The 24,314-nt window shown below is 35.6% G+C and overlaps 1 protein-coding gene across 1 annotated transcript in view; it reads left to right on the top strand.

Moving 5' to 3' along the window:
* The window catches only part of KYNU (kynureninase), a 109,739-nt gene that overhangs the window by 27,881 nt on the left and 57,544 nt on the right, over window positions 1-24,314 (top strand). The window contains 4 exon segments of the mRNA XM_082395823.1: window positions 4,798-4,918; window positions 12,746-12,828; window positions 22,225-22,286; window positions 23,850-23,921. Of these exon segments, the coding sequence (XP_082251949.1) occupies window positions 4,798-4,918; window positions 12,746-12,828; window positions 22,225-22,286; window positions 23,850-23,921 (338 nt within the window).

Genomic DNA, 24,314 nt, shown 5'->3' with positions numbered 1-24,314 from the left:
TGCTACTCCAGCTTTCTTTTGATTTCCATTTGCACGGAGTATCTTTTTCCATCCCTTCACTTTCAGTCTGAATGTGTCCCTAGGTCTGAAGTGGGTCTCTTGTAGACAGCATATATATGGGTCTTGTTTTTGTATCCATTCAGCAAGCCTGTGTCTTTTGGTTGGAACATTTAATCCATTCACGTTTAAGGTAGTTATCAATATGTATGTTCTTATTACCATTTTCTTGATTGTTTTGGGTTTGTTTTTGTAGGACCTTTTCTTCTCTTGTGTTTCCCACTTAGAAAAGTTCCTTTAGCATTTGTTGTAGAGCTGGTTTGGTGGTGCTGAATTCTCTTAGCTTTTGATTGTCTGTAAAGCTTTTGATTTCTCCATCGAATTTGAATGAGATCCTTGCCGGGTAGAGTAATCTTGGTTGTAGGTTCTTTCCTTTCATCACTTTAAGTATATCATGCCACTCCCTTCTGGCTTGTAGACTTTCTGCTGAGAAATCAGCTGTTAACCTTATGGGAGTTCCCTTGTATGTTATTTGTCATTTTTCCCTTGTTGCTTTCAATAATGTTTCTTTGTCTTTAATTTTTGCCAAGTTGATTACTATGTGTCTTGGCATGTTTCTACTTGGGTTTATCCTGTATGGGACTCTCTGCGTTTCCCGGACTTGGGTGACTATTTCCTTTCCCATTTTAGGGAAGTTTTCGTCTATAATCTCTTCAAATATTTTCTCGGGTCCTTTCTCTCTCTCTTCTCCTTCTGGGACCCCTATAATGTGAATGTTGTTGCGTTTAATGTTGTCCCAGAGGTCTCTTAGGCTGTCTTCATTTCTTTTCATTCTTTTTTTTTGGTCTGTTCCGCAGCAGTGAATTCCACCATTCTGGCTTCCAGGTCACTTATCCGTTCTTCTGCCTCTGTTATTCTGCTATTGATTCCTTCTAGTGTAGTGTTCATTTAAGTTATTGTGTTGTTCATCTCTGTTTGTTTGTTCTTTAATTTCTTCTATGTCTTTGTTAAACATTTCTTGCATCTTCTGGATCTTTGCCTCCATTCTTTTTCCGAGGTCCTGGATCATCTTCACTCTCGTTATTCTGAATTCTTTTTCTGGAAGGTTGCCTATCTATCTCCACTTCTTTTAGTTTTTTTTCTGCGGTTTTATCTTGTTCCTTCATCTGGTACATAGCCCTCTGCCTTTTCATCTTGTCTGTCTTTCTGTGAATGTGGTTTTTGTTCCACAGGCTGCAGGATTGTAGTCCTTCTTGATTCTGCTCTCTGCCCTCTGGTGGATGAGGCTATCTAAGAGGCTTGTGCAAGTTTCTTGATGGGAGGGACTGAAGGTGGGTAGAGCTGGTTGTTGCTTTGGTGGGCAGAGCTCAGTAAAACTTTAATCCACTTGTCTGCTGATGGGTGGGGCTGAGTTCCCTCCCTGTTGGTTGTTTGGCCTGAGGCGACCCAACACTGGAGCCTATCCAGGCTCTTTGGTGGGGCTAATGGAAGACTCTGGGAGGGCTCACACCAAGGATTACTTTCCAGACCTTCTGCTGCCAGTGTCCTTGTCCTCATGGCAACACACACCCACCCCCTGCCTCTGCAGGGGACCCTCCAACACTAGCAGGTAGGTCTAGTTCAGTCTCCTATGTGGTCACTGCTCCTTCCCCTGGGTCCCGTTGAGCACACTTTCTGTGTGCCCTCCAAGAGTGGAGTCTCTGTTTCCCCCAGTCCTGTCAAAGTCCTGCAATCAAATCCCACTAGCCTTCAAAGTCTGATTCTCTAGGAATTCCTCCTTCTGTTGCCAGACCCCCAGATTGGGAAGCCTGACGTGGGGCTCAGAACCTTCACTCCAGTGGGTGGACTTCTGTGGTATGAGTGTTCTCCAGTTTGTGAGTCACCCACCCAGCAGTTACGGGATTTGATTTTATCGTGATTGTGCCCCTCCTACTGTCTCATTTTGGCTTCTCCTTTGGTTTGGATGTGGGATATCTTTTTTGGTGAGTTCCCATGTCTTCTTGTCGATGACTGTTCAGCAGTTAGTTGTGATTCTGGTGGTCTTGTAAGAGGGAGTGATAGCACGTCCTTCTACTCTGCCATCTTGAGCCAATCCCTATAATTTCTTCAAATACATTTTTGATCCCCTTCTCTCTCTGTCTTCTAAAATCCCTATAATGTGAATATTGGAATGCTTAATGTTATCCTAGATAGCTCTTAAATTGCTTTCACATTTTAAAAAATTTACTTTTCTTTCTGCTGTTCTGACTGGATGATTTCCATTAGTGTATCTTTCAGATCACTTTTGCATTCTTCTGTATCACTTAGTCTGTTATTCATTCCTTCTAATGTGTTTATTTTAGCTACTGAATTATTTATTTTTGATTGGGTCTTTTTTATATTTTCTAGTTCCTTGTTAAAATATCAGTGTTTAGATCAATTATTTTTTTCTAATTCAGTTAACATTTTTATTATCAATGTTTTGAATTCTTTGGTAAATTGTTTATTTATGTTTTATTACTTTTTTCAATGGCTTTCTCTTGTTCTTTCAATTGTGGGTAGTTCTTCTGAATTTTCAGTTCACTTAACTTTGCCTCTATGAATTTACATGAAACAGTTACCTATTGTGGTCTTGAAGGGATGTTCTTAGGTGGGAGCATCTCTATGCAGACTGTGTGTGCCCAGTGCTTTTGGTGGGAGAACTGGATTTGATATGGATACTAGTCACATCTTCTCCCAGGGTGTGCTGGAAGCTTATGATGTGAGCATCTTATGACTTGGTTAGGTGAAGGTCAGAAAGTTCTTCCTACACTAGCCATTTCTCACATTCCTTCAGCTTAAAACATCCAATATGCCAAGGTGCCATATTTTTTTTTAATACTTTTAAAAAAAATTAGTTTATTTATTTTTGGCTGCATTGGGTCTTCGTTGCTGCGCGCAGGCTTTCTCTAGTTGCATTGAGCAGGGGCTACTCTTCATTGTGGTGCGCAGGCTTCTCATTGCGATGGCTTCTCTTGTTGCAGAGCATGGGCTCTAGGTGCACGGGCTTCAGTAGTTGTGGCACACAGGCTCACTAGTTGTGGCTTGTGGGCTCTAGAGCACAGGCTCAGTAGTTGTGGCACACGGGCTTAATTACTCTGCGGCATGTGGGATCTTCCTGGACCAGGGTCCATGTCCCCTGCATTGGCAGGCAGATTCTTAACCCCTGTGCCACCAGGGAAGTCCAAGGCGCCATATTTTGAGGTAGCATGTCCTGAACCCCATGACTGCCAAGAGTACCAACTTTTAATATGAAATTTTCTTACCATTCTTCAGAGAAGAGAAGCCTAGGCCCCCACAGCTTAAAGTCCTGTTTGTCTTTCATGTTGTAAAGATCTGATGGCATTAGGTTGGAGAGTGGTGTGTTATCTCTTCATTCTTGTGGGTAATTACCAAAGCACTTTCTTGATACTCTATTCTACCTCTTTACATAATGCCAACTGAATGCTCACATGGTGCCATTTGATATGCTTTGAGACAAAAAACAAAAAAACAAAACAAAACTCAACCAAGTAAAAGGAAAATAGTTGAAGATGGGGAACCACACTTTGGGGAGGCATGAGATGAGATAATTCAGTTTACAATTCTGCTTTTTTTTCACACCAAACACCTTTTAAAAATGACTTTCTAAGTAAAAGTAACCCAATACTTATTTATCTGTAAAAGTGTCACCAATGAAAGAACAAGACAAAAAAAAATGGGAGCAGAGATCTGGGTGGTTGCCTCCTCTTCCTGGGTTGTTGATAGGGCTGACAAACACAGAACAGGTTTAGTCTTTAAACTACTTATTTGAATGCTTAATTGAAATTTGAGCCATGGTACACCAATTAAAACCTCTGGATTCTAAATAAAATCCTTCAATATTTGTTCTCTAGATCGACAAAGAACTGTTAATTAATCCAATTCAAATGTGTGAACAGTATTTACACCTCTTTGATTGGGTCTGACTTAAGAAATGCCAATGAAAAAGTGACACAGGATCTATAAAAGTAGGTTGAATTAGATGGTATGCTTTTAAAAAGCCTGCAAAGATTTTAAATAAAGACAAGTATATTACCAAATGATTCAAATTTCAGTAAGAAGCTTAATCTTTCTTCCCATAGAATTAAGATAAAACTTAGTAGAACACAATTATAAACTTGTGCATTTCTAGAAAATACTTTAAGCATATAGATTGGTTTGCTAATGAAATTGCATTTATTGCAATCAAGGAAGAATTATAAAACAAATCACTAAAGTTCTGATTTATTTGAATAAAAAGTAGATATAGAGAACAATCTTTACCTACATAGGTATTAATATTCTATGCATACAAAGAGAACAAAAATCTATAAATTCAATATATCTACTTCAGATATATAAATAATCATTTAGATTTTTTTAATTTGCCTGATCTATAACACCAGGATTATTACTTGTGTAAATTCTGGTAACCTTCTGCTATGACTAGATAGGCTGATATAAGTTTTGTAAAAATTCTGGTTTTAACTCCTTTCTATTGGCTATTTATGATTGGGAGTAGCTGTTAATCTAGATTTCCTCGTGGAGCATAATAAATATGACAGATCAACAAAAGCATCTATCTGTTTAAACTGTATTTTAAAATATAAATGTAAAAGATTATTTTTCAGAGAACCTGATGTTATCCTTGGGAGGAATTGTAAGATATGTATCATCTTTCTTGGAGTTAATTACATTCATTGTTTGTAGTGGATTAACAATGCCAAATGGAAGAATGTTAATTAGTTGAAGAAGCATTTTTTTCCTTTTCTTCTATTTCAGTTGATTTATCTTTAGTGAATAAGGATGAAGAAGCCATCTATTTCTTGGGAAATTCTCTTGGGCTTCAACCAAAAACGGTTAAAACATATCTGGAAGAAGAACTAGATAAGTGGGCCAAAATGTAAGTATTATTTCAAAAGCTATCAATCATTCAACATCTCATATAAGAATTTTAAAAATCACGCCAGGTTGTCTAATATTTGGAAAGGTGTATAGTAGAATCTTAGAATTTTAGAGCAGAGGGAACCTGAGGGATTGTGTCATTCAATACTGGATGAAGTAACTGAGGATCAGTAAATAAGGTATTATGGCAAGTTAGTGGCAGAATCAATAGTAAAACTTTTGAAATATTTAAAAATTTAAGTTCCTCCCTTGAATTGACACATCTACATCATATGCAATTATTTTATTTTATTTTCTAAATGGTTAACAAGGCAGTTAATAATTAGGATTCAATTCAGTGTTTTCATGATTAGTTCTTGGCTAAACTCTACCACACTAATTTTTATAAATAAGAAAATAAGAATTGTTGAGGTGGGGACAGGAGGTTGAGTGGAACAGAAGGTGCTTCCCTCCCCAAACTGAACATGTTTATTGAGAAGATGCTCCATTTGGGCTTAGCTAACCATGCAGGAATCTTAAATTAGGATTCATTTTTTTCTCCTTCTTTTATGTTCTGCTTTTACTCTTCTGCTTATGAAACCCTTCATACTCTCTGCTTACCTCAGTGCTTACCCTCTTTAATATCAACCTTCTCAACCACTGATTAGCCCTCACTGAATGTCTATTGCATTAATAATCAGTGCTCTACAATACGCAGTTTAGAGGTATCTACTTTCATTAATTTCATATTCTTAGCTATATTGTAAATCCCTTAAGGAAAATAACCTAATCTTATGTACTTCTTATCCTTCCCCAGTGATTACTGATAAAGCTGAAACTGAAAATATTTTTAACTATTTAAACATTTTATATTTAAAATATTAAAAATAGTATAACTATTTTAAAAATATTTTTTGACTCAGAATCTGACAAAAAGATATGAAGGGGAAGCTAAACCTGAAGGACAGCAAAAAAAAAAAAAAAAAATTCAGGAAGATGAAACCAAACCAGATAAGAATTCTGAGCAAGATATTTGGTTCTTATAGAAACTCAGAATGTCTTTTCCAGCTTTCTATATTCTTCAGGCCAGTGGTCTTTTACATTGGGACCAAAACCTCTTCTATAAAGTTTAGTTTACACTGACTATGCCAATGATTACTACCATGGCTATTAGATAACACTGCAAAGTTTCTTAATTTAAGTGGTTAAGAATGTAAGTTCACAACTCAATGCAAGAATAATAGAGTTTTATATAGTTTATTAGGCCTATTATAACTTTATCTGCATAACATTTATGCATAAATTGAAAAATAAATATCACCACACTTGGAAGCATTTTGCACTAGCAGGCTTTAGTATTTAAAAAATGAGGGTCATAGTTAATAAAAATGGTTAATATTCATTTTTGGCCTTAACGTAAAAGATAGCAAAGAATTAGATTGAATTTGAACTTTGGAGCGTGTCCTTGACTCTTGGATATTCATTCAGCAAGACTGTACATTTTTATCCGTCAGGTATTTTAAAAAGATGCCGCTCTTCTATCTTATTCATATTCTTATGATTATCCTACTTATTAAAAGACTGGTTGATTATTCTCAAGACTTGTATTCCAGTTATGTTCCAGGAAAGTGCCTCTCTGTCATAATGCCCTTCTATTGTTGTTACCTTTCAATTTTATATTTTACCTTGTGACAACAGAAAATTACATAATCTTAAACCCTTCTACCTATTTTTCATCAGACAGACAATTTAGCAAGGAGGTGCACTGTAATACTTCAAGCAATGTAAACTAAATTTTAAAAAGACTTCTTCTGAGAAAAAGATTAGGGGCTAGTTTGTTTTATTTAGTCTTTTTGCTGTAAACTGTGGTGGCCCAGTCAACATCATAGCCCTGCCAGCCCGATGTCAGTGGTGTTTGAGGTGCATGATCGCAATCCTGTTTTCCCCTATCCCACCCTTGATCTTTCATCTCAAATGGGTTTGTTCATTACTTTTTGCTCCTAAATATTTAGCTTAAAATTCCACTCTGGCCTTTTTCAGCTAAGGTTGTATTGGGAGGAAAACTTTTCCTCTACCAACTTACATTCTAGTGGCTGGGGGCCTGAGAATTAATTGACAACAGACAGATTAGCAGGAGAAAAGTTTATTTCACATATGTGCAGAAGCACTCTACAAACAGTGATTCACTGATCAGCCAGAGTAAAGGTTTAAAACCAACTTAACAAAAGGGGCGAGTTTTAGGGCTTCAGTAGGAAAGTATGGAAGGTTCTGTTGGGCTTTTCCATCCTGATGATAATGGGCAGTATCTTTCCAGGCTGGAAGCCCCCCAAGAGGAAGATGGAGGGAAAGTAAATTTGTAACTCTTAGTGCTAAGCGTCATTTTTCTCTGACGGTGGGTGGGTCAATGGCAATGGCATTTTCAGGAGGCCTTCCTTAAGTCTAGATAATGTTTCTTTCTTAGGCTGCTGTTTGTCCACGTGCTTTTAGTTTGAAGTAATCTTCATGCCACTCTGGTGGCCTGTTGGTTCCTTCACTTCCCTTTCTGGCTATTGCTTTTGTTTTTGTACTAAATCTCCCCTGCATATATTTGATTTGCCTCTAGATCCAGGGCCTCCCATTACTGTGGTGAGTTTTATCTGATTATCTGTTCCTCTTCATCTCCTCCAACCCCACTTCTGCCCTACTTCTTAGCTGATACCCAAGCCAGGCCAGTGCCTCCCCCTCTTCTAGACCAGTGAGAGATTTTGAGAAGCACTGAGTCAAAGAGAGCTACACAGTCACTAAATACTCTAATGCACATTGAAATTAGTTGCTTAACGGAAAAAAAATAATATTAAAAATTTATAATCTTAACAGTAACATAGAAATTTGAGTGCTCTAAGCAAGATATTACTCTGGGACATTGATATCAAGTCTCTGGCCATCCATGACCTATAATGTAGGACATGCCATTTGGCTCATGGTTTTCATCTTCTATGTCATCATGTTTTATGGCCTATTGTAGACATACTACCTACTTATCTACAAAATAAACCATCACTGGTCATAATGCCATCCAATCTTATAATTCATATGGCTACCATATTTGATTATTTATACTAAAGAAAAGTCAAGGATACAGGCACACTTAGAAATATATTAGGACCCAAATGATTTCTTCTAAAACTTCAAGTTACTTAAGGCAAAACTATGAAAATAAAATACTTACCTCTGTGTTTTTTATAAATGATTATCATTATTTTCCAAAGTCATTTTCAACTGTATGTGATTTCTAAAGTAGGTTAATAACACTTTACTTTGGAGAATATATTATTTGTTTGGTGAAATGATAATATTTAGATAATTTTAATATTCTGAAATAGAAAACTTTTAGGGTAATTTCACTCTTTGATATATAATAATTAGTTATCAGCAAGAAGCTACCATAAACAATAAGAAACAACAATATCATATGCTTGTTCACTGTGGGTCTGCTAGGATGGATAGGCAATAAACTTAAATAATTTTTGAGAACATTTTAAATTATATATTTTACCAATGGCCCAGATTATTTAAAGGAGAATAACATGGGTTAATATTCATAGTGGTAAAGTTCGGCTAGAAGGGAAAGATACATCAGTCCTAAAGAGCACATTGTAAGTTGAGAAATGTATACTGTGTCCCTAAGATATAATCACTATATCTTAGGTCTTCTGGGTTGTCTTATCTGCTAGATAAATAAATTTCATTCTTTTTCATAGGAGCAAAAACTTGCCACATTTGTGTTTTTATAGGGATTCTTCTAAGAACTGAGACATACTAGGTAGAATTATTTAAAGAGAAGAATAGCCCACTGAATTACATATTAGGAACAAAAGGCCTGGTTTGCAGACAGTGACTTAACTTACGTGGCAATGTGTGTGCAGAAAAGGTACTGGTAAAGCACATGGGAGAGGTCTGCTACTGGAGACCTGCAGTGGTTCAATTTATGGGTTTCTTTCTTTAAAAAAAAAAAAAAAGTGTATTGTAAGGGAGGAAAGACTGTTCCCCTACTCTCCTAGATCCATTAGCTGGGTCTATGAAATAAACACAACAGGCAGATTAACAAGAGAAAAGGCATAAAAGTACATTTTTAACATTACGTGCATGAGGGCATCACAGGAAAAAAAAAAAAAAAGTGAATATCCAAAAAAGCAATGAGATTTGAAAGCTTATGTATTGTCTTAATAGGGACAGAGGAGGGGACAGAGAGGCTACTCTGGGGAAAGTAAACGATTTTTAGGAAAGATGAATGGAACTTTAGAAGAATAGATGGGAAGTGTGATAGCTTGTGACAAAGTTTGTCTGGCTGTGGTGCTGACTTCTAGTCTCCTCTCTTTTGACAAGAGTAAATCTTCTCTGGTTGATGAAACTCCTGTGGAGGGAACTTATGACAACTGAGTCCTTTTTGGAGGATATGTCTTCAGGCAGATAAGGGGAGTTCAGAGATATCCTCCCCATGCATTTGCTGTTTTTCAAGTGCATTCCTTTTTATTAATTAATTAATTTTATTTATTTGTTTTTGGCTGTGTTGGGTCTTTGTTGCTGCGCGCGGGCTTTCTCTGGTTGCGGCGAGAGCGGGCTGCTCTTCATTGTGGTGCGCGGGCTTCTCTTGTTGTGGAGCACGGGCTCTAGGCACGCGGGCTTCAGTAGTTGCAGCATCCGAGCTCAACGGTTGTGGCTCGTGGGCTCTAGAGCACAGGCTCAGTAGTTGTGGCATACGGGCTTAATTGCTCCATGGCATATGGGATCTTCCCAGACCAGGGCTTGAACCCATGTCCCCTGCATTGGCAGGCGATTCTCAACCACTGCGCCACCAGGGAAGCCCTCAAGTGCATTCTTTGTGCTTTGTGCAAAATAATCCTTATGCCAAAGAGGCCAGTTTTAGTGTGGCATATTCTGCCACCCTTCAGTATGAATAAGAAAATACGTGGTATGACATGTGACAGAGCTTTTCCTGACATCTCTGTTGGCTAATCAACAATTGCGTCACAGAAAAAAAGTTGTGATATCATTAAGGAAGACTGTGAAGTCTTATTTATTCGCTTATTGTGGGGAGCTTTTAAAAGCAGGGCCACTTTTCATTTTGTAGGATGGTTAAAGCATAGTCGTATTTCAAAGAGGATCCACATTTCTATTAACGTCCTAATTAGATTTTTATATTCTGAAATTTAATTTTCTGAGCAAATACTGCTCTGTAGACTTCTCTGAGAACAGCCCACTCAGGCAATGATTGATGCTATGGTAGTGAGTGAATGCTTTCCTATGCTCTCTTTCCCTTTCCAGCATTTGTAAAAGAAGACTGCAGCTACACTGCAACTATTTTAAGCAGTTTTGAATGAGAACAACATCATCTTTCCCTTAACTTGAATATGTACGTTTATGACTGCAGTGTGATCCACATCAGCTCTTTCTAATGACAGGCCACTTTACTTTGAGTTTATTTGGGTAAAACTTTCTAAATACATTTCACTATCTCAGGCTAGGAGACTGACAAAATGAAGAAGATGACTCTGCGTGTGATATTTTAAAGGGAGGAAGATGACAAAAGCATTGCAAGAAGAAAGTATCCTTAAAGATTATTATCATGGTGTCTACCAGAGTGAGAAGTAGGTGGCATCATATTCTGAGATATAAATTCTCTGAGGCAGAACAGAATTTTACTACCTAAATGTAATAAGATGTATTGTGCTATCAGCAAGGCCATGGAGCTCTATATGATTAAAATTAAAAAGTATCCAAGTATCTGCCTTTAAATACTATTTAATGATAATGATTTTTGTCTTTAGTATTTATATTGGAAGTCAAGAAAGAGGCAAGCTGCAGGCTATCTAATAATAATATGAATAATATGCACTAACAGTTGCCCTTCTTTTCCTCCTTAGTTCTTATAGTCTATGTTTATTCTCAAAGGAAGTCTTCTTCCTTCGTCTCAGTTTATATGGTAATTGAAATATTAGTTTAAAAGTTGTGTTTTACACTTCATGATGGTGAAGTGAGTTTTAACATTCGATTTTCATTAGGAAAGAAGACTCAGAAAAGGGGTACCATGTACCAATCTCTTTCACATGTTATTTGTTTTTCATAGCAATCCTTTAAGTTACATATTGTAACCCATTTACTTTTATAAAAGTAGAAAATTAGGCCCTATAAACCTCTAATAAATGTAGCCTCAGGCCCAGTATTGCCCTGGACCTGTCTCATCCCAGGTGATGGAGCCAACTGCTAAATATTCAAGATTTTTGTTGATACCAAATTGGTCACGTGAATGGGGGTAGTCATACCACAAAAAACAGCAAGGGCTAAAAAACAGGGCTCCTCCCTTCCAGTTCCCCACTGCTCCGTGGAGGAGAAAAAATATTTTCCTTTACCCTACTGAGTTTTTACCTGAGAGCTTGTAATAAAAGACTAACAAGATAAGAACAAACAGAAGTGTATTAACATGAATACCTCATGTATACATAGGAAATACCCAGGGAAAAATGAGTAACTCCCAAAAGTGGCTTAGAATTCAAGATTAAATCCCATGTTAATAGGGTAAGAGGAGGAGAGATGAAGGCCTCTTAGAGGAGAGTAAAGGATTTCTATGAAGGACGGTCCTTGAAGAATAGATAAGAGGCATAGTCTGTGACAAAGTTTGTCTGGGGTGTCACTGACTTCTAATCTCTTCTGTGCTAAGAATCAATTTTCCCTGGTTGATGAAACTCCTGAGGAGGGGATTTATGACAACTGAATTCCTTTTGAAGGATCTGTCTTTAGGCAGATAGGGAAGTTCAGAGAAAGCTTCTCCATGCATTTTCTGTTTTTCAAGTGCCTACAGCTCAAGATGATCAATATACCACCATGCTACATTTTAGTGTGGTGTGTTCTGCTACCCTTCACCTCTGAGAGAAGGTTTACCAGCTCACCACTGCCAGCTTACTTAATTTCAGAGTATGTATTCATCACAATTAGCCCTATACATAGAGCACATGCTCATTCTTTTCTTCCAAGTTTACATAGTCTTTGGATTCCAAAAGAATTAAGAACAATCTTAATCAAAGCTTCCTAAGATATGTTTGTAACAGCACACAAAGTCACTTCCTTCTTAATCCTTTGTTTTAATTTCTTCTCCTATATTTTTCAAATATTTTGCCTCCTCATTTGACAGAAACTACTAGAGAGTTGAAGTTCTCTTATGTATTTTGTGTTTTTTCCATTATGCCTACTGGGATACTTACTAGAATAATAAAATTGAGCTAGAATATGATAGATGAAATTGCTAGAAAATAGGTCAAGAAATAGTGTTGGCTTTGATTATTGCCACGTTTTACTATCTACTTAAAATGTTACCATGAGTATAGTCACATTTTATAAACTTCTATTTAATTTACAGATTGTAATTATATTTTAAAATTTAATTAATAATCATTTTAATCTCTAGCCTCAAATAACAGTTAATATGTTTTAGTATAGGTACAACTATATGGTTTGGTATACAAGTAAGGTATTCAAATAGTCTTGAAATTTTCAAAAGAAAAGAGAAAAAAATAACATCTTAGACTCCAAAATAGAGAAAAATAATGAAATATATGGGTAATCACCCGTACGCTCCCCAACAAAAAGGAAGTCAAAGAAATTTTTTAAAGTGACAAGTTAAAAAGCAGAGTTCTCAAGTATTACTTTTGGTTTTCAAAAAAGCATGCTTTTTATTAAAACACTACAAAGACTCATTCAGAAATGTTCAGTTGCTAATGCTGATATTTGAAAACTCACACACACACACTCACACAGATACACACAGACACACACATAAACTAAGATTGTTTATCTCCCTTTTCAATTTCAGGGGAGCCTATGGTCATGATGTAGGGAAACGTCCTTGGATTACAGGAGATGAGACTATTTCAGGACTTATGACTGACATTGTAGGTAAGTATAAAATGAATTTTTTCCAAAAGAATCATAAAGATATAATCATTTAGTTACAAACATAGGTTATAAGGTAAAAATTTTATTGAAGAACATCCTGATTTTCTATTTTAATCCATAATACTAAGGCGTAAGCATGCCTTTAATTAAGACTTATTGCTAATGTTATTTTTTCTTATATATCCTAGGACTAGTATTTGCTCACCAATGAGAAACACACATATTTATAATTAAATAAGTTTCATAAAAATCAACTTAAATGAATTTTCTAAGGTTTCATTATATGGTAAAGTAAACATTAACCTTAACATGCTAAAGGTCTAAAACACCAGTATGTTTTGGTTCATTTCAACTTAACTCATGGTGATCTTTTAAAATTAGGCTGAGTGCTGTTGAAAATAATATAGTTGATGCTGTTTTTTGGTATATAATGTATTCCTTAAAGTGAATTCTATCTACTCTTGGTAAAACTATTCAAGATAGTTTTAGATGGTAAATGTGTTAACATTTCAAAAAAAGTTATCTGTTTAATTGGGTTGATTATTCAGCATTGCCTAAAATCCTATATGAAATTTAAGGTATTAAACAAACAAGAAATATAGCTCTGGTGACCAGAGACGAGTGTGCTTCTGGGCCCCATAGTAAGTCTCCTACATAGAGCCTCTTCTTTAAGATCAGGAAATGTAACAAACTTCCCTAAAACATACAAATAAACACAGAGAATCAGGTAAAGTGAAGTGACAGAGGAATATGTTCCAAACAAAGAACAACATGAAACTGAAGAAGAACTAAGCGAAGTGTTGGTAAGTAATCTACTCAATAAAAAAATCAAGGTAGTGATTATAAAAATGCTCAATGAATTAGGAAGAATGGATGAAAACAGTGAGGAGTTAAACAAAGAGTTAGAAAATATAAAGAAGAACCAAACAGACCTGAAGAATACAATAACTGAAATAAAAATACACTAGATGGAATCAACAGTAAATTAGATGATACAGAGGAACATGTCAGTGAACTGGAAGACACAGTAGTGTAAATCACTCCAGCTAAGCAGAGAAAAGAATAAAGAATTGAAAAATAAGGACAGTTTAAGAGACCCCTGGGACAATATCAAGTGTACTATCATTCACATTATAGGGGTCCCAGAAGGAGAAGAGAGAAAGGGGCAGAGAAGTTATTTGAAGTGATAATAGCTGAAAACCTCCCTAACCTGGGAAAGGAAACAGACATCCAGGTCCAGAAATCACAGAGATAAGATCAAACCAAAGAGGTCCACACCAAGACACATTGTAATTAAAATGTCAAAAAATAAAGAGGAAGAGAAAATCTTAAGAGCAGCAAGGGAAAAGCAAGTAATTACATACAAGAGAACTCCCATAAAACAGTCAGCTGACTTATCAGCAGGAACTCTGCAAGGCCAGAAGGGAGTGGTGTCACATATTTAAAGTGGTGAAGAAAAAAAAAAAAAAAAAGCTACGACCAAGAATACTCTACCTGGCAAGACTATCATTCAAATTTGAAGGAGAGATAAAGAGTTTCACAAATAAGCAAAAGCTAGAAGAGTTCAGCACCGCTAAATCTGTTTTACAAGAAATATGAAAGAAACTTCTGTAAGTGGAAAAGCAAAGGCCACCACTAGAAATCTCTCTCTCTTTTTTAATGTTCTTATACAGTATTCATTTGCTCTGTAACAATTCACATTTTAAATAGTGCTTCCTGACAACATGCCAGCTGGCTCTTCTTGAAAAGGGGCAATAAGGATAGCAATTCACATTCAAGGTGGTGATATTACCAGACCACACTAGAAGGGTAAGCAGAGATCCTCTGGGGTTGGGGGGGGGTTGCTGTGGTGGGGAGGATGTTGTCTAGGGTAGAGGGTTTGTAAGGGAAGGAAAGAGGAGAGGTTGGGAGAAGGAACACCCTTGAATTTGCAGAAGTCATTACTCTATCTAAGCAGTGGTTGTATTGGCTTTGCTGGTAACCCCATGTAGGGAGAAGAGGAAGAAAGGAGCACTTCTTATCTTAGATGTTTGGTTGGGGGGTTGCCTGCGAGGAGAAGGAAGTTTAGGGACACATTTGACAAGAGACCAGCACCCACACCAATCAGGTGAAGCTTACTCAGTCTTCAGCCACCATTTACATCCTCTGTACTGGCTGCAGGAGGGAGAGGAAACCTCAAGCTTTTGTACTGTGTTTAGCAAGGAGACATTCAAACTTATTATAGTCAAAGCAATCTAAGGCAGTTTGCAAACATACCACAAAGAATTTAGGGGCATTGTTTTTCTAGCTTCTTCTTATGTATTTCTGGGAGTCACCCCAGCATAAATATAGTCTTCTGCCCCAATCAACCCCCCCAAACCAGATCCTCAGTAAACAACTTTGCATTTTACTCCTGCCCAAAGTGGCTGGCTTCCCAGAAAGGCTCAACATGGTAGAGAACCAGGCCTAGATGGCCCAGCCCAGGTTGCAGGACTACTGCCCAAGTTCAGGTATTCAGTCAACTAAAAATTAGTCCTTAGAATTCTCTATTAGACTAAAATCTCACTGGTAAAGGCAGGGAGGACACAGTTCAGTCCATAACATATTCCCTGGTGAAAACAGAGTTAAATAAATGTTTATCCACCTCTACGCTAACTTAGCTCCCAGTATCTAGGCAGGAGACTGGAAAAGTCTTCTCTGCGATATTTGGGCAACCTGAAGGTTCTGACATGGGTTTTCATAGCACGACAAACCCCACCACATGCACAGTGGGGAACACAGCGGGTGCTTAACACACCCCAAACTACCAGACTTTAAGGAAAACCTGTTTTTAGTTTATGAACTATATGAATGTGTAACCTGTTCCATTCAGCAAGTTAAAAAAAACAAACAAACAAAACACTCCATTGAAGGCTTGCAAGCAAAAGCAACAAGCTCTGTTTGCTGCTAGTTATTATTGAGTAATCATTACACTACACACATTTCTGTTTTATGTGGTTATATTATAGGATCAGAAGATTGGCTTCTAGTTTAAGATAACACATTAAGTACAAACTGAAAATGCTCCCTTCTATTCCAAAAACAGAGAAATGATAGAAAAAAATTTAGATTAACAAACATATAGCAACACTAAAAAAAATTAAATAGAAATTCCTGCTGATCAGAAATATAGCAATTGCTGAAGAAAGAAGCAGTTGAAAGCCGGAAGCACAATATCTGGGGGGTAGTGCATGGAGCCAGGAGTGTGTAGGGCCTGAGTCCAGGACTCTCACAAGAAGCCCCAGGGCGAATCTGCAGAGCCCTGGATGCTTGGGGCTCAAACTCAAGGCCAGAACCTTGTCAGCCAGGGTGGGTAAAGGTGAAAACATAGCATCTCCTGCCAAACCAGTCAGGATCTTGGGAGCACAGAGCATTTGATCAGACTGCCAGCATTATCCAGAGGAGTGTATATTCTCATGGAGGGAATTCCCACCTGAACGATACTGGACTACATTTACAGATGTATTAATTAGTTGTTTGACAATGCTTTCATTTATGTTCATTTTTTAGATGCCTATTATATTCATTCAAATGCCTAACATGCAAATTTTTTAAAAAACTGAAAAAAATCCTGCATTAATTTGACCTGAGCATGTATGTTTTCCTTAGATGTGGACTGTTTCTTTCTTTGCTAGATTTGCTTTCAGAACATAAATTGCATTCTAATCCTATTATTTTGTGATTAGTATTTATCATCCTCTAAAGAGGAGTTCAGATGTTTATATACAGGCCAGGGAAGTGGTAAGGCTATCATTTAGTGAGATTTATTTATGAAGCCCATAAAACCTGCAAAAAGATTTCCTTTGATCGTTTAAAAGTTTATAGCTCTATTGCAACTTATTAAATGTGCGTGTGTGCGTGTGTTTTGTTGCCCAGCGAATACACATATGTCAGAATGATCACTGAAATTTCAAACCAGCCCACCTCTCATTATGATTACTAAGGAAATTAAAAAACAACAACAACAACTAAATATTCAGATTTATTTAGATAAGTAAGAAGACTGAGCTTACTAAAAATGTTTAAAGAATATTTATCAGTTCTAGCTTTAGGGATTTTTGTGTGCCTTTGAAATACCATACAAAGCTGTTAACGTATGGGACAAACTTCATTATGTTTTCTGTGATTTTTGTCCTTGAATGTTGTATAAATTAAATTACAGTCATTTGATCCTAATTACACGGGATATAAAAATAACAATTATGTCTTGAAATGGGCAAAGTCACATTTGTACATATGAAACTCAATAAACAGTATATGTATTGTTTATTATATATATATATATATATACAGTATATATATATTCTCAAAGTTTCAAGCCTTAATATGACAAATGCATTGTCATATTTTATTTGAAATATTGTCAGTGCATTAAACTAAATCTTTAGTTTAATGATTAGTTTATTAAATGTTTATTTTGTTCTCTACAATTTATGTTGTATCAGGAGAAATATTTCTACTTTTTTTTGTTGACAGTATCTGCAAAAGTATATTATGAGCAATATTTTAAAAGCTTGTTTTTGTTTTTAAATTTCAGTAGCTATTATCTATCCCCAAATTTCTTTACTTTTAAAATTGTATATATTAGTCCAAGAAACGGTTCTTAATTTAAGTTGAAAAATGAATGAGTTCACTTTGTTCGATTTAGTAGGAACTGATTCTTTTAGAAGGTATTGTGTGTCTGTTCATGTTTATTTTCTTTTCTGCAAATCCCATGCAGGTTCCCTTTTGCCTTGGTTACTAGTAAGTTCTGAGAAAATTTGGTAGAGTTTGAAGTAGCAAAAACATTTAATAGCTCCTAATTTGTTTCTCATCCGCATATATAGTACTGTTGCAATTTTTAAAAATCATTCTTTCTCACATGTAATACAAGAAACCTAAAATCCTCTTTGGAAGTAGATATTGTATAACTCACAAAATAAATTTTAATATTATGTGGTAACTACAGAAGAGAGCAGCAGAAGTCAAATTGATTTTTGCTACTTGTGGGCTAAATGTGTCATGAACAAACAGAAAAGTTGTATATTTTGGACTATGACTGAATCTTCCAGGTTCTTAAAACCACAACCTGTATTTTGCCATAAAATTTCTCAAAAAGAAGTAACAGGAGTATAATAAAAATTATTATGTGTACAAATTGATAGAGTGGATAGAGAAGCGGAAGAGACAGTGAGCAACCCTATTTATTCATAGACATAGAAAAGAATTTCTATTTCAGATGAGAAGAAAAACCATTAATAAAACATTTTATATGGAGCTAACAATTCTGCAAAACATGGAATAACTTTCCCTTATAGTTAATGTCTTATTATCAAGTTGATAGAAATAGAATTGCTGAAGAATATTATTAGTAATATTATTAAGCCTACTTCTCCCTGGGTACCTAAACATCACAAAGGGCTAGATACATACATTTCGGCTTATAAAAATGTTGTAATGTGAACATAAATTTGCTTTATGAAACTTGTGGTTGACCCTCAGAGAAGCAATAATCCCTGGGAGCTCTCTCCAAAGTCATAAATCCTCAACCACACCCTAGCCACCTCTAAGGCCATAGGAATTTGCTATTTGAAAAACAGAGTGGAAAGTTCTCGGACTTAACCTAACTACAAACCTTACAACAAAATCCACAATTAACATTTGCATCTGCTTAATAAAATACACAGAACATGGTATGGCAGTTATGAGATCCATCATTAACCTTCTTATCAAACACTAAGCAGCCTGGAACCCTGTCGACCTCACTTTGCAAAATATTTGAAATTAAATGAAGATTAGAAAGATGCAGAGGGATGTTGGTAATGAACTTGGGCTTCCTATATTTGACTTACAGGGAGTGGATAATGTAGACAACACTTCCAAATGTTACCTTGAACAAAGATTTTAATTAATATTTTTTTCTAAGAGAGGGTAAGATTTTGTCTCCTACTTCCTACCTGTGAGACCTTAAGCGAGTTAGTTCATTTCTGTGCACATCAGTTTCCTCATTGATAAATATGGAAATCAAAGTAGATACCTTATCAAGTTACTGTGACGATAATACAAGTCACATTAGAAGTGTTGGCACATAATAAGGGCTCAATAAACGTTAGCATGCCAGGCATTGAGATAAGAAGGCAGTACTTGTACATAACTTTCACCTTCTGGTAAACAAAAAGTTATGTTCAATAAATAAGCAAGCAAGAAAGCACTCTCCAAATAAGAACCCTGGCTCACACCCATCTCAGATGAAGTAATTCAAATTTTTACATTTACTGCAGTGAGTTTTATATGATCTTCTAAAATAAAGACTCTTTCAAATCCTGATAAGTTTTCACGAAGTTTTTAAAAAAACCTTGGCCTCCAATAAATTTGCCCCCAATACGTGTAGTTCTTTCTTTTATTTTTATTTTTTATTGAATTTTAATCAGATGAATGGATAAAGAAGATGTGGTGTACACATATATAATGGAATATTACTCAGCCATAAAGAAGCATGAAATAATGCCATTTGCAGGGATGTGGATGGACTTAGACCATATTATGCTTAGTGAAAGAAGTCATATAGAGAAAGACAAATACTGTATGATATCACCTATGTGAATCTAAAAAATAATACAAAAGAAGGTATATGCAAAACAGAAACAGTTACGGATGTAGAAAACAAACAAGTGGTTGCCAAATGGGAGAGGGAAGGGGGAGGAGCAAATTAGGGGAGTTACAAACTACTATGTATAAAATAGATAAGCAACAAGGATATATTGTATAGCACAGGGAATTACAGCTCATACTTGTAGTTATTAATGTTTCAACATTATTTCACAAAAAGTTCTTGGGAGAAAGAAAAGGTACAAAGAGAAGCAACTTGAAATAATTTCAGCTTGCTTTAAAAAAAAGATTTTTGTCTTATGGAATGCTGATAATATTGAAATATATTAAAACAACAAATGTTGATTTCCGAAATACATATTGGACCAAAAGAGATAGGTCAATTAGGTAAATTTCCTTTGGAAAATAGGCTAAAAATCAGTCTGAATGGTGGCCCTTTCATGTTAACAACGCTTGATTCTTTAGTGCCTTTAGGTTATATTTGGAATAAACATTTCTGTTAATGTTCTGCAGCATTAATATTTGCACCATCCTTAGATATACATAGGTACGCACGCACACGTTAAGTACACCGAACCTCTCCTTGACAAAGTTCGTTAGCAGGTGAGGAGGGCATTTTGTGAAGAGCTTAATTGAATTTAAAGTGTGCCAAGGCGGGATAATTTTTGCGGGCAGACAAATTATTCAAGTCAGTGAGGGATTATTTACAAAGAATTGATCCAATGTTAGCATGCCACTGCGAGTGAGGGGAGGAAAGGCCACATGTATGTCTAGATTAATTCAGCCTAGCACTTGTGGTTCATCACATTCCATGCAAGAAAAATTTTAGGTGATCCAAAATGAACACTATTATTTGAAGGACTAACATTCCTGAGGGATGAATAATTATTTTAATCAGAAGGTAATCATTAAGCAAAAATGGAATGCCTGACCTTGTATAGAAAGTCTCCCTCCCTTCCTGCCTCTTCCATTTCTTTGTTTTCATTTTGTGATAAAATTTATGAACTTTCTCCTCTTTTGTTTTCTTCCCACCACATTCTTTAAAATGCTTTTCTTTCTACTAATTCTGCTTTCTCAGTATGTTTGGGGTGTGGCTCCCCCACGGATACCAAAATAGGAGGATGCTCAAGTCCCTAATATAAAGTGAGTCGTGCCATGAATACAGTCCGTCCTCCATATCCGCAGGTTTCATATCCACAGATAAGGAGGGCCAAATGTATTATTTTTCCTTCCTTTTCTCCTTCCACGCTCCCTGCCAGAATATTTTTTACTAAAATGAATAGTGTTCAGAAAAGATGTGTGTAAAGAGCTAACAGGGAGTTAAGGGTTATATAAGATTGATATAATAGATAATGTTTTGTTTCAGAAATAACAGTAAAAATTCATACCATAATGCAAAGAAACAAACAAAATAAAGCTTGCAGCATTTCTTTCACCATATTTCAAAAAGACTTTTATACCGTAGGAGAAGACATACGCCCCTGTATACAAATTAAGCTTTCTAGTATGTTTGAGACATTTTATTTAGTGCTAGGAATGCAGAATGAGGTTGTCGTTATTGTCCCTTGACTTGAGACACTATTCACCTTACAATGACCAGAGATACATCTCTTAACAGCCACCATTTATTTACCAACCTTGCATTCAAATGGGGAAATCCATCCATCAAATGCAACAAAAAGTTTTTCTTGACTAAATGAAGACACAGGCCTTTCCTTAAATGGCTATGTTGAAATATAAATCCCTAAGTTATACACTTATTTCCAGTGGCCTCCCCTCAAGTGAACTTAACCTAAAATCTATCTATTAATTAGATTAATTATTCTACTTACTGTCTATTTTAGTAAAAATGGGACTCTATCAGAAGTATCCCATCGGATACAAAGTGCAAGACTTGTATGATGCATTTTCTCTAACACCTAGTACAGCCTTACAAACATTAAAGCTCACAGCCCATTTTTCTCAGTGATAGTAAAGAGAAATTATTCCTATTAAACAGGTCTAATTGCCTTTAAGAGACATCATAAGAACTAAAAATAGGGAAAGTATTATTATCTTTGTTATTGTGCTCTGAGTTCTTAAGTATTCAATGTATGCTTTGTCTCTGGGTCTGTTTCCAGTGGCAAAACCCTTGTTAACAGGAATTAGATCAGATTATGATTGTGTAGTGGATATCTTAATTTTGTGTATTTTCTTCATCAGACAATACATATCTATTTTAATTATCTTATATCAGTGTGTATAAATAAACCCCAGAGCTATTTAGCTCTTTGTACTTCGCTCCTAGCTCTTTTGTCTTATGAACTACAGTATTGTATATCTCACTGTAATAACAGTGAATTATGTTTAGCAACATTGCCTTCTTTTATTAAAGGTGCATTTTAATTTGATGTTAGAAACAACCAGCTTTAAAAATGTGATGGGCTTTCATTTCTTTTTAGATTCCTTTTGGAGATACACTTACCACAAAAATGTGCTCTGTGGGAATTTGGCAACCTAGCTGATGATAGGATAAATCATTTTTAGTTTAGCAATTGCTTCACTATTATGTTATTATTATTTACTATGTCAAAAAGGAAATATAATTTTTAGCTAGCTATGTGCATGCATATGAGACCAGCTATCGTTTGATAAAATGAGTCAAGTGGGAAAACTTCCATTTCTTTGTGATGACACATCAAATGTGTCCTTATCTCTAAAAACATTAAGGATGAAGGAGTGATAGTTTGTTTTTCCAGGTAGCCTTAGAACTAATAGAAAAATCTAAATTATGATATATTTATTTTGCAGGAGCCAATGAGAAAGAAATAGCCCTAATGAATGGTTTGACTGTTAATTTACATCTTCTATTGGTAAGCTTCCTTTTCCACCAATGTTTAGTATACACTGTTTACAGAATCTGACATTTTTCAATCTTTAATTCATGAGCATTTGGAGGTTTACTTATTTAAAAATAAGTTGTGAGGTTGTTTTCATTTCTACCAGGAAATGCTGGACCATGATAGAATGGCTTCCTCGTAACCATGGGAGAGTTGACTCTTGCAAAGAGCTTTAGAATAATGAATAGCTCTTATCTCAGAACATAAGGAATAAGAGTCACAGTGGGTAAAAAGCAAAACTGCTGCACACACACAAAACAATGATGTACGAATGGTAGCAAACAGTGAGCTTTTCAGAAAGACAGTTTTCCAATATGCTGGGCTTTAGCAGAGTGGGACTATGGATTAGTATGATTTTGTAGACTAATTTTGGGGCAGTAGATTAAAAAAGAATTAGAAAAGAAAACTAAATTGGAGAAAAAGGACCTAGTACCTTAAATGAGTCACTGTGTTTAGGTGTTCCTTACATCCTAAGAACTTAATAATGTGTATGTCTTAGAATGTCAAATATATTATTGATTTGAAATATGGTACCTATAGTAATTGTTTGATGCTATGAAAAATTTGTATTTCATTTTTAACTGAGATTCTGAAAACATGTCTACAGGACAAAGATGCACAATTAAGATATTGATATTTTACTTTGATAAAATATAGACATGATTATTAAATATGCCTGAATGAAAGTACTTGTGGAGTATGTTAACTATGATGGTAAACAGCATAGTTTTCAGTTCAGACACCTCTGGCTTGCCTCCCAGGTAGGCTACTTAATACCTGTTTGACTTTGGACAAGGGTTTTGGCATTTCTAAATCTTAATTTTTTCCTCTGTAAAAATGAGGATGATAATACCTACCTCGTACATATGAAACATGATAATATGTGAAAATTGCTTTAGCACCCTGGCCAGTGGTCAACATCCAATTAACATTAGTAATCATCCTTATTGTTATTACTGTCAGTCAGTATTGCTTCTCTAGGAACTGTGTGGAGAAATGAAAAGGCCCCACTGAACACACGAGCTACTTCTCCCTGGTGTCTCTAGAAATGCCAAATGTTTCATTAGGGCAAAGGTACTTTTAGTTGGACCTAAAATTATATTTCATAAAATCATAAAACTGTAGAAATCTTATGTACTAGAAACCAAATCTGCAGTGCTAGATAAATCAATATAAATAAAATATACACAGAACATGATATTTGTCTCATAATAGAGAAATTGCCATTAAACACATTGGGAAGTTAATTTTTCAATTAACATTTAAGTAAAGTTTGAGAATGTGTTTTTATCTGATTCACATTTTCTCCCAAATTTGCTTTCCTATTGATAAACATAATGAGCAAGTATCTTCTTCCGTTTTAGAATTTATTGGAAACAAGGCTAATCAGAGAAGGTACCTTTGACAGACATCTAGCTGTGTAATTAATTAATGCCTTTAAAATGCTGGAGATTATAAAATGAAAGTGTGGTATAAAATGAACAAATGTCTAAGTTGTGCATTAACGCATTTCTCAGTAAATCCATTTCATTGCAGTTATCGTTTTTCAAGCCTACGCCCAAACGGTATAAAATTCTCCTAGAAGCTAAAGCCTTCCCTTCAGATCATGTAAGGATTCTTCAAATAATATTTATATTCTTTCTACTCCTCCTACAGGAGCATATCATTTGCCTGACTTGAATGTTTATTCACTAGTCTTTTCCAAGTAACCTTATAATAAAAAGATCTGTCAAATGCTTTTGATTTATGCATTTCTTTATAGATTGTAGCTTTATTTCTTTTGTTCAAGTAAAACGTGTTAAAGGAGGAAAGCATTGAATGGGAACATTGATTTATTAGTCTTATTAGACATTGAGCAAACCGCTGGTCTAAATCAAGTGCAGTTATAAATGTTTTATTAATTCTTGTTGCTGTTTTATTTTATGGAATTAAATTGATACATATACCAGTACTTAACCTTTTAGGTACATAAAGTAGGAATATAAACATTTATTTGTCCAT

Source organism: Balaenoptera borealis, assembly GCF_965194805.1.
Source record: "Balaenoptera borealis genome assembly, chromosome: 6".
In the NCBI taxonomy this organism is placed as follows: domain Eukaryota; kingdom Metazoa; phylum Chordata; class Mammalia; order Artiodactyla; family Balaenopteridae; genus Balaenoptera; species Balaenoptera borealis.
This window is presented reverse-complemented; position numbering and strand designations above follow the sequence as displayed.